At 52.0% G+C, this 16,256-nt stretch overlaps 1 protein-coding gene and 1 non-coding gene across 2 annotated transcripts in view; both read right to left on the bottom strand.

Moving 5' to 3' along the window:
• Window positions 1-13,593, bottom strand: part of snapc4 (small nuclear RNA activating complex, polypeptide 4) — a 75,060-nt gene extending 61,467 nt beyond the window's left edge. Inside the window, exons 1-5 of the mRNA XM_068012066.1 lie at window positions 13,359-13,593; window positions 5,908-5,951; window positions 4,914-5,087; window positions 1,994-2,119; window positions 1,242-1,320 (exon numbers count right to left, since the gene is read on the bottom strand). Of these exons, the coding sequence (XP_067868167.1) occupies window positions 1,242-1,320; window positions 1,994-2,119; window positions 4,914-5,087; window positions 5,908-5,951; window positions 13,359-13,482 (547 nt within the window). The 5' untranslated portion in view covers window positions 13,483-13,593. The remainder of the gene's footprint in view (window positions 1-1,241; window positions 1,321-1,993; window positions 2,120-4,913; window positions 5,088-5,907; window positions 5,952-13,358) is intronic.
• Window positions 6,338-6,433, bottom strand: LOC137347863 (Z30 small nucleolar RNA). The gene has a single exon (XR_010969036.1). It is a non-coding gene; the product is annotated as a Z30 small nucleolar RNA (small nucleolar RNA).
• Window positions 13,594-16,256: the final 2,663 nt, after the last annotated feature.

Below are 16,256 nucleotides of genomic sequence, written 5' to 3'. Positions count from 1 at the left end.
GAACCCGGGTCGCTGGAGCTGTGAGGCTGCGGTGCTAACCACTGCGCCACTGTGCCACCCGAATGGGCAAGAACACGGCAGATAGAATGTGAAGTTATCCACTTTGGTAGAAAAGAAACTGGAAGACAGTGTATTTCTTAAATGATGAGAGGTTGGGAAGTGCTGATGTCCAAAGGGACCTGGGTGTCCTTGTTCATGAGTCACTAAAAGCTAGTATGCAGGTGCAGCAAGCAATTAAGAAGGAAAATGGTAAGTTGGCCTTTATCGCAAGGGGTTTTGAGTACAGGAGTAAAGATGCTGCAATTGTATAAAGCCTTGGTGAGACTGCACCTGAAGTACTATGTACAGTTTTGGTCTCCTCACCTAAAGGAAGGATATACTTGCCATTGAGCGAGCACAACGGAGGTTCACCAGACTAATCCCTGGGATGACGGGATTGTTTTATGAGGGGAGATTGAGGAGACTGGGCCTGTATTCTCTAGAGTTTCAAAGAATGAGAGGTGATCTCATTGAAACTTACAAAATTCTTACAGGGCGTGACAGGGTGGATGGAGATAGGATGTTTCCCCTGGCTGGTGAGTCTGGAACCAGGGGACAGAGTCTCAGAATAAGGGGTAGGCCACTTAAGACTGAAATGAGGAGGAATTTCTTCACTCAGAGTGCTGAATCTTTGGAATTCTCTATCCCAGAGGACAGTGGAAGCTCAATCATTGAATATGTTCAAGACAGAAATCGATAGATATCTGAATACTAATGACATCAAGGGATATGGGGATAGTGCGGGAAAGTGGCATTGGGGTAAATGATCTGCCATGACCTAACTGAATGGTAGAGCAGGCTCGACGGGCTAAATGACCTACTCCTGCTCCCATGTTCTTATATCAAAGGCATCACCTGAGAGAAGAACCTTCTCTCACTTTTGCCTCACTTTCCAATCCACAACAATTTGCATTTATATAGTGCCTTTAACATAGTAAAAATGCTCCAAGGTCCATCATAGGAGCATGTTCACATGAAATGTGACACCGAGCCACGTAAGGAGCAATTGGAACAAGTGACAAAGCTTGGTCAAAGGGGTAGGTTTTAAGGATCATTTTAAAAGGAGGAGAGAGAGATAGAGAGGTATAGGGAGGGAATTCCAGAGTTTAGGACCCAGACAGCTAAGGCATGGCTGCCTATGGTGGAGCGATGAGATTCGCGGGACGCTCAAGAGGTCAGAATTAGGAGTCACTAATACTTACAGCTTGTTGTTAAAAACTCGTCAAAGGATTTGATGCCTTGTGTAGCCTTTTCCTTTGTGTCCTGGTTTGCTGGTGGACCCTGATCACAGAGACAGAGAGAGGGAGAGAGGGATGTGTAAGCAGTGATTTAAACATTTATTTACAGGAAACCAGCTGCTGTAATCTGACACAGAGCAAGGTTATTATTTGTTTGAGTGATGCGGATGTCAGCGATATTAAGCCTCGCTCAGGACCCATCCAGAGTTTTGATAGCAAGTGTTTGATAACCAAGTGGCATGCTAGTCTGTCTCAGAGGACGCTGAATCAACCAGGTAGAGTGGGAATGGAGTCACATGTAGGCTAGTCCAGGTCGGGGTGGCAGGTTCCATTTCCTCTAGGATGTTAAGTGAACCAGTTGGGTTCCAGGAACATAGGAAATAGGAGCTGGAGGCCATTCAGCCCCTCGAACCTGTTCTGCCATTCAGTAAGACCTTGGCTGATCTTCTACCTCAGCTGCATCGTCCTGCCCTGTCACTGTACATGACAAACTTGACAGCCAGCTTTCTGGTTCCAGAACCAAATTACCAATTCAGAGAAAGGAACTGCTTCTCAACTTTCCTTAAAAAAAGGTTAAACAGGGAATCTACAAATGATCACTTCACTCCAGATGGGAGAGGAGAAAGATCTTTTCCTATCCAATTAATGGCTGATACAGCACTAGAAACAAATTTATACATTAACAAAGTTTAATTGTTAACTTCAAAAATACTCACAAGGCCAGTGACTTTATCCTTGAAATATGGTTTCAGGAAGTGCCCCAGGTACATGGTGGCAGGCTGGTTCCTTGTTGATTTTGTTTTCTCCATCCCATGTCCAGCCAGGTCCGACATGATTCCAGTCTGCGGGAGAGAATAAGGACACAGTGTATTCACTGCCAGAGCAGGGAAATCACCTGAATATGGTCACCACACCTCAGGAAGGTGATAAAAAGGGTGTAAGGAGAGGCCCAGCAACTCCAGGCCAGTCAGCTTAACCTCAGGAATGGAAAGCTTTTAGAAACAATAACCCGGGACAAAATTAACAGTCACTTGGACAAATGTGGATTAATTAAAGAAAGCCAAAGCTGATTTGTTCAGGACAAATCCTCTTTAACTTGATCTGAGTTTTTTGATGTGGTAATGTGATTGATGTGGTGCACAAAAAGAATTTGATAAAAAGTGCCACACAACAGACATGTCAGCAAAGTTAAAGCCTGTGGAATAAAAGGGACAGTGGTAGCCTGGATATGAAGTTGGCTGAGTGACAGGAAACAGTCATGGTGAATGGTTGTTTTTTTTGGATTGGAGGATGGTATACAGTGGGGTTTCCTGGGGATCAGTGTTAAGACCACTGCTTTTCTTAATCTACATTAATGACCTAGACTTGGGTCAAACTTTGCAGATGACACAAAACTTGGCAGTATTGTGAACAGTGAGGAGGATTGTGATAGACAGGTTGGTGGAATGGGCAGACATGTGACAGATGAAATTTAGTGCAGAGAAGCATGAAGTGATATATTTTGGTAGGAAGAACAAGAAGAGGCAATAAAAAAATAAAGGGTACAATTCTAAAGGGGGTGCAGGAACAGAGGGACTGGTGGGTGGCGGGGGGTGGTAAATGTTCATTAATTATTGAAGGTGGCAGGCAGGTTGAGAAACTGCTAATAATGCTACGGCCTCAGTTGAGACCGTTAACTTTAAAATAAGAGATATGACCTTCCCAGACCGATTAAAGAATTACACGACAAAATTTCAAGTTTTAAGACTTTTACTATAAACAACTAAACTAAAAAATCAACATTAACTAAACAGTACTTGGTAGGTAGCTAACACACTAAATTACAGAGAATGGCATTTCCCATTAACGTATCAAAACACTTGACAAGCCCACACCACATTAATACGTTAGTGTGCTCATCGAGTCAGTAGCTTAGCAGTTAAAAGTCCCGAACTCCACCCAGTTACAACGGGTTGGATCGCCCAATCCTTAACAAAGCCAATGTCCTCTTCGCTTACTTCATCCGAGCACACTTGACCTGTCTTCTGTTAATAAGGCAAACTCTGGTGACCATGTTGGTCTTTTCTCCTCCGCAAACCGCGACCTTCAAACCGGATTCAAATCTTAGCAGCCTTTCGCTGCACGAGTGTTCTGACAGCAGTTGTTTTCTCTCTTCTGAAGATGTGCAACTCCTGTAGGTTCCTTTGAGTCTTCCTTACAGCCCATCAGACTTAGAAAAGCCTGTTGAATTTATCCCAAATGAAAAGCCAATAGTCATTTGCCTTTTTCAGTAGTCAGTGTCCATAAGTCTGGCCATCTCAAAACCACCTGGGCCGCCTTTTGTTTCCAGATGTTAGCAATTGCAACTCGAATTTGCATTTGAGAGTCCCTGGCTCCCTGTTTATGATCTGAGAGTCTGGGAGAGCGAAACCCATTGTCCATTAGGTATTACGACCTTGTACTCAGCTTTCAAAAGAGTCTTTGATCTGGGTTCCTTGTTTGCATGGTAACCATGTTTCTTGGCAGACTTGGTGAGGTCACATGTCTCCTCCGACTCCATTTTACACTGCATTAAAAATCACAGCTTTTAAAACATGATCCACTACAAAGTCCAGTGTTCAGAACAATAAGGCGTATGGGATCCTGGGCTTTATAAACAGAGGCATAGAGCAGTAAAGCAAGGAGGTTATGGTGAACCCTTATTGTGAGTATTGGGTCCAATTCTGGGCACCACACTTTAGGAAGGATGTGAAGGTATTAGAGGGTGCAGAAAAGATTTGAGAATGGTTCCAGGTAGAGGGACTTCAGTTACGTGGACAGATTAGAGAAGTTGCGGCTGTTCTCTTTATAGAAGGTTGAAAGAAGGTTTGATAGAGGTGTTCAAATTCATGAGGGATCTGGACAGAACAGATAGGGAGAAAGAAAGATTGAGAACCAGAGGACATCGATTTAAGGTGAATGGCAAAAGGATCAAAGGTATGGATACCAAAGGGCTGAATGGCCTCCTTCTGTGCTGTAATCACTCTATGCCTCTATTGGTCTTGCAGGGGTGCAGCACAGATTCACCAGAATGACACTGGAGCTAAATGGGTTAAATTATGAGGACCAGTTGCATAATCTAGGCTCGTATTCTGAAGCACAGATTAAGAGGTGATCTAATCCAGGTGTCTAAAGGAATTAATACGGTTGCAAGAGAAAAAACATTTCCTCTGTTGGTCCCGGGGGGGGTGAGGGGAATCCAGAACAAGGGGGCAGAACCTTAAAATTAGAGCCAGACTGTTCAGGGGTGACATCAAGAAGCACTTCTTCACACCGGGCTCCATCACTCCAAGACAGGTAAATTTAGCAGAGTGACAAGGGAATGCAGATATCAGTGCTTCCCCTTTCATAGTCCCTGTGGTGAGATTAATTACAGGTAGCCCAGGAGCAGGCATTTCATGCAGATTCCCATTTAAAAAAACATAGGAACATAGGAGCAGGAGTAGGCCATTCAGCCCGTCCAGCCTGCTCCGCCATTCAATTAGATCATGGCTGATCATCTACCTCAACACCACTTTCCCATGCTATCAGTTAGGTAGTCACTGGCAGCTCTAATATAAAGGGGCTGGACTAATGCAGCAAATCTACTCCCAAGACACCCCCAAATCACACATTCACCTGTTGCTCCTTATTGTGGGTGAGCAGCAGCTCGAGGTCCTGCAGCTTCTCCACAACCACCTCCTGGTACACCAGGTTCATCTGCAGGCAGGTCTCGGGGTCATCGGGGAGGTCATCTCCCTCATCATCCATATTGTTGTCCGGGAGCTGAGGCGCCATCTCTTCGGCGACAGCCTGTGCCAGAACACAAACCAAAAGTTACTCCTTCCACCTCCCCCTCTCTGCATCTATGTTTTCTTAAATGAAGGCCAGAGGGCTGCCTATGAATTATGTCTGTGTGGACACGGCACAAGAGATTAGCAGAAATTAGAGTATGGAATTGGAGGTAATCTCATGATGTGGGTTGTAACAAGACACGCATATATATAAATATAGTGTCTTGTACAATCTCAGGATGTCCCAAAACACTTTATAGCCAATGTATTTTTGAAGTCTAGTAGGAGACAGAGCAGGGATAAAGGGAATGCTCTCTGATTGGAGGAACGTGAACAGTAATGTTCCCCAGGGACCTGTACAGTAGCCTCAGCATTTTACCATATATATTAATGAATGGAACTAGGAACAAAGAGTTGTATATCCTACTGTGCAGATGACACAAGATTCGGAGGCACATTAAGTTGTGCCAATCACTATCCAGTGAACTTTGCTGGAAAGTGCATGTGGGGCAGAAAATTCTTTTCTAACTAACCCAGATAGGAGGGAAGAAAAAAAAAGTGAAAAAGGAGAGCGATACTTTTGCTCTTCCAACATCTAGTTAAAGAGCACTGTGACCAGAGATCCGAGTCAGTGGATAACCCACCCACCCTGTTATAATCGTGTGAAGACTAAAGGAGATTGAAGAGCTGAACATTAGGTGCTACAATTGGGATTTAACATCTGGCCCCAGAGTACAGTTGCCTGGAACTTGATCTGAGCCAGCTTGCCCCTGTACAAGTTGATGTAGTAAGCTCTAGAGGTACAGCATGGGAGCTGAGTGATGCAAATTCATCCTTACCAGAGAACTACACTCGCCTTCCTCATCTTCCTCATCATCATAGCCTGTCAAGGTAAAAAGAAATTGCTATGTTAGTTGCTCCAAGCCAGTTCAGGAGGAAGATTCTCTTTTATACTGGACGTCAGAGAGACATTCCCAAAATGCATTAAGAGGGATTACAAAATGCTAAGCAACTCAAGGGATTCTGGTGTTCAATAAAACTCAGCAGCACCCCTAATCAAAACATACCTGGTAAACTTCCATACTTGGTCAACTTACATCCCAGTTAAATCAGCACTGAAACTAGTGAGACAGGCCCCAGAACAGTTCACACCTCAGGGAGATCTGGCGAATTCAGATCTATACTGTTTGTTTTGTTTGTCTAAGGTGGTTATGGATCAGTAAAGTGCACAGTGTAAACCTGTCCTCTGTTTATCTGCAGGGATCACGTTGGCTCAGAGAGAAGATTAAGTGCTCATCTCCTGGTCAAAGACAACCAAGAAGGGTTTGGCAATACCAGGTCAGGAAACCACAACTCATCACAGCCTTCAATCCCCATTCACATTACATTTTCAGTGATCAGCAGTGAAATGGATCACATTCCCACCTCCAATAGTGTCCATTCCAAACGCTCCCAGGACAGGTACAGTACAGGGTTAGATACAAAGTAAAGCTCCCTCTACACTGTCCCATCAAACAGTCCCAGGACAGGTACAGCACGGGGTTAGATACAAAGTAAAGCTCCCTCTACACTGTCCCCATCAAACACTCCCGCCCCACTTCCCCCCAAAAATGGGTTAGGTACAGAGTAAAAGATAAGAAAAAAGAAAAAAAAAACAGGGGTTAGATACAGAGTAAAGCTCCCTCTACACTGCTCCAATTTCTGTGCCAACTGTCTTTGTGACCTCTCAGAGAAATTGTCCAACTTATGGGTTGCTGGACCTTCCATACAGCCTAAGCTCAGGTGACGAGAGAAACCCCCCAAAAAAAACGGGGGTTAGATACAGAGTAAAGCTCCCTCTACACTGTCCCATCAAGCACTCCCAGGACAGGTACAGCACTGGGATTGGCTGCTCTCTGATTTGGGAGCCTGAGTGCATCAACGAGGTGCAGCTGACTGTGGCTGTGTGACTGCTGCAAGAGGGAGACTCAAACTGAAACAAAAGTTTTTTCCAAATTTCAACAAAGGAAGGAAGGCAGAGAACTGGAAGCTCTTTTGTGAGTTTGTTTTATCCTGAAGTCTTTTTCATTGATTGTTGGGGGCGGAGAAAGAAGAGACCTGAAGACCTTGGGTGGGGCTGTATTGTTCAATAGGGAGCTCCTGTGTTTAACATCTTTGGATAGGGAGCTCCCTCCCCACCCCAACTACTAAGCCTGGGACAGCTGGAGCTGCCCAGGTGAAGAGACTTCTCTTATCTAATCAAAGGAGGCGTGTGCCTTGGCAGCTTACAGCTGACCCAGGTGAAGACATCACCCCACCCTCCCAACTGGAAGACCAGCTACAAGACTTCTTTAAAATACCAACAAAGACTGATTCCTCCTGGCCTTCCTCTCCCTCAGCCTCTTCCCCTGTGCTACATCCTTTAAGTGTTGCTTTTTTGATTTATTGTATTTGCTCTTTTCTTTTTTCTCTCAACAAAGTGCTTGTAACTCTTCCACCCCATGACTTCTCAGTCCTCTCCGGTGGCGGAGCCCTCCTATGCTGCAGCAGCTGCGACAGCTGCTCCTGTGGCCCTGTCACCATTTAAAATCTTATCAAAGCATAGGGTGAAGAGATACACCCATCCTAATATAACTATTGAGGCTTGTGTTAAGGCAATGGCCATGGTTGTCGGCCCCTCGGCCATTGTTGCAGCCTCAAAGATGTATGGGAAGGCTGTGTTCTTCCTGAAGACTAGGCGGGCTGTGTCCCTCGCCCTAAGTACAGGGCTCACAGTGGGTGGGATTTTCCTGCCAGTGGACCCTCTGGGGGCCACTGCGCATCGGGTAATCTTGTCGAACGTCCCACCCTTCATTCCTAACGAGCCCCTCCTCCCCCACCTACACCATCCGGGGGAGGTGAGGTCAGGGATCACCCCAGTCCCGCTCGGTCTTCGGGAGCACAGCCTCCGACATGTGTACTCCTTCCGCCGCCAGCTATTCATGCAGCTGGCGCGGGAGGAGGTCTTGGAGGGCCACTTCGGTATAGAGTTTCAGGGGACGGCCTACCACGTCTTCTGGGCCTCGGATGGGGCGCGGTGCCACGTCTGCAAGGGGGTGGGGCATGTTCGTAAGAACTGCCCCAACCTCCCGGCCGCCAGCTCCACCTCGGCAGCCCAGAGTGGTTCCACAGCACCTCCTCCCACTCCCCCCACACATCCAATAGATGAGTCGGCGGGGAGGGGAGCGTCCGAGCGGAAGGAAGACGCGGGGAAAAAAGAAACATCATGAGGCGCGTCCCCTGGACACTTTGACTCAACCCGAGCCTGAGCTCAGCCCAAAGCCCATTCCCATGGAATCCACCTGTCCCAGGGCTGGGCTCAGGCCCAGGGTGACTAAAAAGCAAAAAAAGGGTGCGGAGGCGGAGGCCTCTGATGACATGCAGGTCTCTGAGCCTCCGCGCCCTAGTGGGAAAAAGAGGAGAAGGCACCCCTCCACAGAAATAACACAGGGCCCTGAGGTGCAGGGCCCATCTGTTGGAGGGGAGCTGCCTCCTGTTTCTGGTCCTCAGGTTCCCCCTACCGCCACCACCAAGGCTACAAAGTCCGAGCAGGAGCTCCCTATTCCTCAGGATGGAGGGGAGGGGAAGGCCCCGGTACATGAGGCCCTTCCTGAAGGAGTAAGTGGAGCCCTGCTTGTGGTGGGGGAGCCTGGGGACGCCGCCCATTCCGCCACTGCTACTGGGTCGGGTGCCCTGAATGAAGGGGAGGGCGATGCCCCAGAGGGCTGGATTTCCGGAGTCAGGATCTTATGTCTCCCCTGGACCACTCATTGGCCTGGGGACGGAGGTGGAAGGGGGTCCTGGGCTGCTGGCGCCCACAGGCTCCAGTTTTACAATAGAACCCAGAGAGGACTCCTCCGCCATCGATCCTGGGGGTGGGATCGTGACGGAGGCGGGACCAGCTGGCGCGGCCGGGACGTCCGCCCCACAGTGTGTGGTGGATGTGTCGGCCGCTGGCGGTGACGACCCGGAGGAGGATGGGGATTCGGTGTGGGGCACAGAGGATGATCTTGATTCCATCGCCAGTGAGGTGGTGGAGTCCCTCGTGCCTCCCACCGAATCTCCTCTCATCCCCACGGCGGAACTCCGGGATTTCCTCGCGGCTTGAGGCGATAAAGTTCAGCTGGCCCTCGGCCGTTGGTCGAATCTGGCGCTGATCATACAGTCTGTCCGTGCCGCCCTGAAGAAAGTGGGCAAGCGCACGGGCGTGAAACTGGTTGAGAGGCGCCGGTTTAATGTGTTCCTCAATTCGTTGCCGGGGGAGTGGAAGGCCAGGTGCACTTCCACTCCCTCCTCACAGTGAGCTGTTGATGACGGGTTTTAAGTACCTTTGACATGAAGATAACCATAGCCAGCCTCAACATCAACGGTAGCAGGGGGGCTCACCGCAGATTTCACAATCTCTCAGTCCTCAGGGAAGGGAGATACGCGGTGAGCTTTCTGCAGGAAACCCACACCGTTCCGGGAGACAAAGCCACCTGGCTCCTGGAGTGGCAGGGTGGGGTCTACATGAGTCACCTCACCCCTATTTCTAGTCGGGTGGCTATCTTGCTGGCCCCGACTTTTCAGCCGGAGATCTTGGGGGTCAAGGAGCTAGTGCCGGGCCGCTTGCTCCACCTCGCCGTTCGCCTGGGTAGCGTGCAGCTCCACTTTGTGAACGTGTACGCGCCCAGGCCCAGCGCGCTGCAAGCGCGCTTCTTTGAAGAAGTGTCCGCTCTCTTGAGCTCCATCGATAGCGGCGAGTGCATCATCCTTGGGGGGATTTTAACTGCACCCTCGAGGTGGGGGATCGCTCCGGTCCCCAGCGCGGCCAAGCGTCGGTGGAGAAGTTGAGGGGACTGATCAGCTCCCTTAACTTGGTGGACGTCTGGCGGAATCTCCATCCCGACTCCAGCGCCTTCACGTGGAGGTCTGGAGCAGGAGGGTCCCGAATCGACCGCCTCTACTTTTCGCAGGCGTACGTCTCCCGCGCCGCCGCGGCCTCCATGCGGCTGGTGCCGTGCTCGGACCACCACCTGGTGTGGGCAGAGTTCACCCCGCTCCGCATGCGGGCGGGGTCCGCGTACTTGCACTTTAACAACCGGCTGCTGGAGGATGAGCGATTTCGGGACTCGTTCTGTCAATTCTGGGCCGACTGGAGAAGGAAGCAGGGGGGCTTCCCCTCCTTGAGGCTATGGTGGGATGTGGGCAAGACTCACATCTGCGTCTTCTGTCAGGAGTACGCGGGGTGGTTGACCAAGAGGCGGGAGGCCGAGATCGGGCGCCTTGAGAGAGGGGTGCTCGACTTGGAGTCCCGCCTCGGTCATGCCATTGCAGACCCGGCCCTGTGGCAGGCGTACAAAGAGAAGGGCGCGCTGAGGGACCTGCAGCTCATAGGGTCCCGAGGCACGTACGTGAGGTCGCGGATCCAGATCCTGGAAGATTTGGACCGCGCCTCACCCTTCTTCTACTCGCTGGAAAAATGGCGGGGGGTCCGTAAGCAGCTCATCGAGCTGCTGGCCGACGACGGATCCTCCATCACGGATCCAGAGGGAATGGGCCTCCTGGTCCGTACTTATTACAGTGCGTTGTTCTCTCCGGATCCGTCCAGCGAGGATGCGCGCAGAGTTTTGTGGGAGGACCTGCCGCAGGTCAGCCCGGAGGGCGCCGAAGGATTGGAGGCTCCGCTCACGTTGGCGGAGATGACTGGCGCCCTCCACCAGCTCTCAAGGGGCAAATCCCCAGGGCTGGATGGGTTGACCGTGGAGTTCCTCAGGGCGTTCTGGGACGTCCTGGGGGACGATTACGCGCGGGTCCTGGGGGAAAGCCTGGCGACCGGGGAGATGCCCCTCTCGTGGCTCAGGGCGGTCATCGTCCTGCTGCCGAAGGGCCATCTCGGCCTGCTTAAAAACTGGCGTCCGGTCTCCCTCCTCAGCGCGGATTATAAGATCTTTGCCTGGGCTATGTCTACCCGCCTGGGCTCAGTGCTGGCCCACATGATCCACCCCGACCAGTCCTACACGGTCCCGGGCCGGTCCATCCAAGATAACATCCACCTGGTCCGGGACCTGATCCATCTTTACCAGAGGACTGGTCAGTCGGTCGCCTTTCTCTCCCTCGATCAGGAGAAGGCATTCGACAGGGTGGATCACGAATACCTTTTCGGGACTCTGCGCGCTTTCGGACTCGGGCCGCATTTCGTGGCCCGTGTCCGACTTTTATACGCCGCCACAGAGTGTCCAGTCAAAGTTAACGGGTCCTTGACGGCGCCCCTTCGCTTTGGGAGAGGAGTGCGTCAGGGATGCCCCATGTCCGGCCAATTGTATACCATCTGCGTGGAGCCCTTCCTGTGCCTGCTTCGCAGGAGATTGACGGGATTGGCTCTGCGCAAGCCGGCCATGCGGGTCGTCCTCTCGGCTTACGCCGACGACGTGCTCCTCGCAATCACAGATCCCGTTGACTTGCAGAGGATGCGCGACTGCCAGCAGACCTTTTCTGCCGCGTCCTCCGTGAGGATTAATTGGGAGAAATGTTCTGGACTCCTGGTTGGTCAGTGGCAGGTGGACTCCCTGCCGGAGGAGATGACACTTTTTGCGTGGAGCACCACGCACCTCCTCTATCTGGGAGTCCATCTTAGCCCCGCTGAGGAAGCCTGGCCGGCAAATTGGCAGGAGTTGGAGGCGAAAGTCACCGCTCGGCTGGGGCGCTGGACAGGACTTCTCAGAGTGCTTTCCTACAGGGGCCGAACGTTGGTCATAAACCAACTGGTGGCCTCCATGTTGTGGTACCGGTTGGTCACTTTGGCCCCGGCCCCTGTATTTGCCACCAAGATCCAGAAGGAACTCGTCGATTTCTTCTGGGGCAAGAGGAAACACTGGGTCTCTGCCGTGGTCCTGAGTCTCCCGATTGAGGAGGGCGGTCAGTCGCTGGTGTGCGTCCGCACCCAGGCTGCGACTCTCCGCCTTCGGACCCTGCAGAGATACCCGTACATCGAACGTCCTCCCAGATGGTGTGCGCTGGCGACGTATTTTTTCCGCCAGTGTCACTGCCTTCAAGACGACACGCAGCTCCCGGTGGAGTCCGTTAGCCGCGCCTCTCTGAGGGAGTTGCCTGTCTTTTACCGGGATCTATTCAGAGTCTGGAACATGGTCGCCTCCAGTCAGGGCGCTCCCCCGCCGGTGGAGGAGAGCGCCTCGGCTGTCCGGGTGGCCAACTCCGGGGACGGTCCGGCGGGCGGAGGAGTAGCCGAAACCCCCGGGACGCCCCTCACTGCAGGTGGCGAGGGGGCTCGGGAGTGCGGAGCGATCCCGGCTGAGCTGAACCCCGCTCGGCCGGAATCGCTCATCGGACCCAGGCCCCGAAACCCTCCTCGGGAGCCGGTCCCACACAACCCGAGCCGCCTCTCGGAAATGCCCTCCGTGCCATTCCAATCGGCGCGGACGGGTTTCCTGTACGGGCTGCTCCTGCACACTCTCCACTTCCTCGCCCTCGTCAGCCGGCCGGACACGCCCTGGCGGTCCGCGTTGCAATCTGGCGGCGAGGGGAAAACCCGATGGAGGTCTCTCTACGCGGGAGTCTTCCCCCTTTACATCGGGGACCTGGGGTGGAGGGTGTTGCACAGAGCAATCCCGTGCAATAGACTTTTAAGTAGGTTCATGGACTCCCAGGCCGCCTGTACTTTCTGCGGCCTGGACGAGTCCGTGTTCCACATTTATATGGAGTGTGCGAGGTTGCAGCTCCTCTTTGAGTATCTGAAGGGGCTGCTCCTCAAGTTCTGGCTGCACTTCAGTCCCACGCTCCTGATCTTTGGGCACCCGGTGCGGAGGGGCTCGGGCCGGGGGGAGGATCTCCTCGTCGGTCTGCTCCTGGGCCTGGCCAAGGTGGCAATTCACAGGTCCAGGTTGCGGGCCGTCGGGGGGTCCGTCCTCCCCGATTGCCTGCCCCTCTTCCGCGGTTACGTTCGCGCCCGGGTGTTCCTGGAAAAGGAGCATGAGGTGTCCGCCGGTACACTTGAGGCCTTCCGCGACCGGTGGGCACCGCAGGGACTGGAGTGCATCGTCGACGCTGAGAATGGCATTTTAATTTGAGTTTTTTGTTTATTTATCTGGTTTTAATAAAGTTATTTTAAAATTATGTATATAAAAGGGGGCCTGAGGAATAAAGCCCCCCTCGACATAGATTATATAAAAGGGGCCTGGGGTAAAGCTCCCTCTACACTGGGTTACGTTCCCCCACTACACTGAGGCCATTCCCCCTCTCTCCCCTCCCCCCGACCTGGCCCTCACTCTCTCACCACTCTCGGCGCCCACCAACTCGGTTTCGGCCGCCGTCCCCAAGCGCTGCTCCAGCTCCAGGATCTCCCGGCGGATCCGATCCCTCTCCGCCTGCAGCGTCTCACTGCAGTCCGGGGCCTCCATCGGTGCGAGGCCGGAGGGGAGAGTCAGTGAATTAGAGTCCGAACGTCGAAGATGCGCGGTCTAAGGCGCTTCGACCGCCATTTTGTGGGCCTGGTCTCCCAGGTGGCACAAACTTCCAGTTCCGGGTCGGCCGTGGCCCCGCCCCATCTCCATCCAGGCCCCGCCCCTTCCCCATCCCCGGCCCCGCCCCCTCTCCATCCAAGTGCCGCCCCTTCTCCATCTTCGGCCCCGCCCCATCTCCATCCAGGCCCCGCCCCTTCTCCATTCACGGCCCCGCCCCCTCTCCATCCAAGCCCCGCCCCTTCTCCATCTTCGGCCCCGCCCCCTCTCCATCCAAGTCCCGCCCCTTCTCCATCTTCGGCCCCGCCCCATCTCCATCCAGGCCCCGCCCCTTCTCCATCCACGGCCCCGCCCCTCTCCAACCAAGCCCCGCCCCTTCTCCATCTTCGGCCCCGCCCCCTCTCCATCCGTCCCGCCTCTTCTCCATCCACGGCCCCGCCCCCTCTCCATCCAAGCCCCGCCCCTTCTCCATCTTCGGCCCCGCCCCCTCTCCATCCAAGCCCCGCCCTCTCTCCATCCAAGCCCCGCCCTCTCTCCATCCAAGTCCCGCCCCTTCTCTATCTTCGGCCCCGCCCCCTCTCCATCCCGGCCCCGCCCCCGCCTGCATCCCCGTTTGCTGCCGCAGTCCTGGCCCGGCTTGGCTGCTCCATGGGCGGTTGGTCAGGTTGCAGCAGCACAGGGACAGAGAGAGAGAGAGAGACAGAGAGAGAGCAAGAACCCAGAAATAAAAAGCAGAAAATGCTGGAAATACTCAGCAGGTCTGACAGAGTCTGTGGAGAGAGAAGCAGAGTTAATGTTTCAGGTCATTGACCTTTCCTGGGATACTGGAACCCAGAGCTAATCACCAGGCAACAGCAGTTCAGATCCCAGCACCGGCAGTTTGAGAATCTAAATTCAATTTTTAAAAATCTGGAAATAAAAAGCTGGGATCTGTAAAAGTGAAACTTTCGGATTGTGGTAAAAGAACAAGAACAAAGAAAATTACAGCACAGGAACAGGCCCTTCGGCCCTCCAAGCCTGCGGCGATCCAGATCCTCTCTCTAAACCTGTCGCCTATTTTCTAAGGGACTGTATCTCTTTGCTTCCTGCCCATTCATGTATCTGTCTAGATACATCTTAAAAGACGCTATCGTGCCCGCGTCTACCACCTCCGCTGGCAACGCGTTCCAGGCACCCACCACCCTCTGCGTAAAGAACTTTCCACGCATATCCCCCCTAAACTTTTCCCCTCTCACTTTGAACTCATGACCCCTAGTAATTGAATCCCCCACTCTGGGAAAAAGCTTCTTGCTATCCACCCTGTCTATACCTCTCATTATTTTGTACACCTCAATCAGGTCCCCCCTCAACCTCCGTCTTTCTAATGAAAATAATCCCAATCTACTCAACCTCTCTTCATAGCTAGCGCCCTCCATACCAGGCAACATCCTGGTGAACCTCCTCTGCACCCTCTCCAAAGCATCTACATCCTTTTGGTAATGTGGCGACCAGAACTGCACGCAGTATTCCAAATGTGGCCAAACCAAAGTCTTATACAACTGTAACGTAACCTGCCAACTCTTGTACTCAATACCCGGCATATGTCCCGGCATATCCCCCACTCTTCCATTACCAGCAAGCCAGGGAATCAACTCTGATTCAAAGAAGAGTGCAGGCGGGCGTCCCTCAAAATGAGGTGTCAACCTTGTGAAGTGACAACACAGGACTACTTGCATGCCAAACTGCATAAGCAGCATGCGATAGCTGGAGCTAAGCGATCCCACAACCAACGGATCAGATCCAAGTTCTGGAGGAGGTGACTGCACAAATATCCCCATCCTCAATGATGGGGGAGACCAGTACATCAGTACAAAAGATAAGGCTGAAGCATTTGCAACAATCTTCAGCCAGAAGTGCCGAGTGGATGATCCCTCTCGGCCTCCTGAAGTTTACAGCATCACAGATGCCAGTCTTCAGCCAAATCGTTCACTCCGCGTGATATCAAGAAACGACTGAAGGCACTGGATACTGTAAAGGCTATTGACCTGTACAAAAAAGCCCAACTTTTCATTCTTTCATGGGATGTGGGTGTTGCTGGCAAGGCCAGAGTTTATTGCCCATTCCTACTTGCCCTTGAACTGAGTGTCTTGCTCGGCCATTTCAGAGGGCAGTTAAAAGTCAAGGTCTGGAGTCACATGTAGGCCAGACTGGGTAAGGGTGGCAGATTTCCTTCCCTAAAGGACATTAGTGAATCAGATGGATTTTTATGATAATCAGTGATAGTTTCATGGTATATAAAAACAAGAAATGCTGGAAATACTCAGCAGGTCTGGCAGCATCTATGGAGGGAGAAGCAGAGTTAATGTTTCAGGTCAGTGACCCTGCTTCAGAACTGGCATAGTTTCATGGTGACTAGCTTCCAATTCCAGAAAATTCCACCAGCTGCTAAATGCATGACCCCACAGCATTAGCCTGGATCTCTGGATTACTAGTCCAGTGATATTCTCACTACGCCACTATCTTCCGCATGTCACACATGTCCTTGCGGGAAGGAAACCTGCTGTTCTTGTAATAATTTCGATAGCATGGGTTCAGATCCCACCACTGCCACCATATAATGAGTTTTTTATGTTGTCTGATGCAACATAAATGAGATGCATGGAGTCCAGTTGGTTGAAGATCTCAAAACAGGTTTATTACAACAACCTATTTACAGATATAAAAGCAAAATACTG

Source organism: Heterodontus francisci, chromosome 32, assembly GCF_036365525.1.
Source record: "Heterodontus francisci isolate sHetFra1 chromosome 32, sHetFra1.hap1, whole genome shotgun sequence".
Lineage (NCBI taxonomy): Eukaryota > Metazoa > Chordata > Chondrichthyes > Heterodontiformes > Heterodontidae > Heterodontus > Heterodontus francisci.
This window is presented reverse-complemented; position numbering and strand designations above follow the sequence as displayed.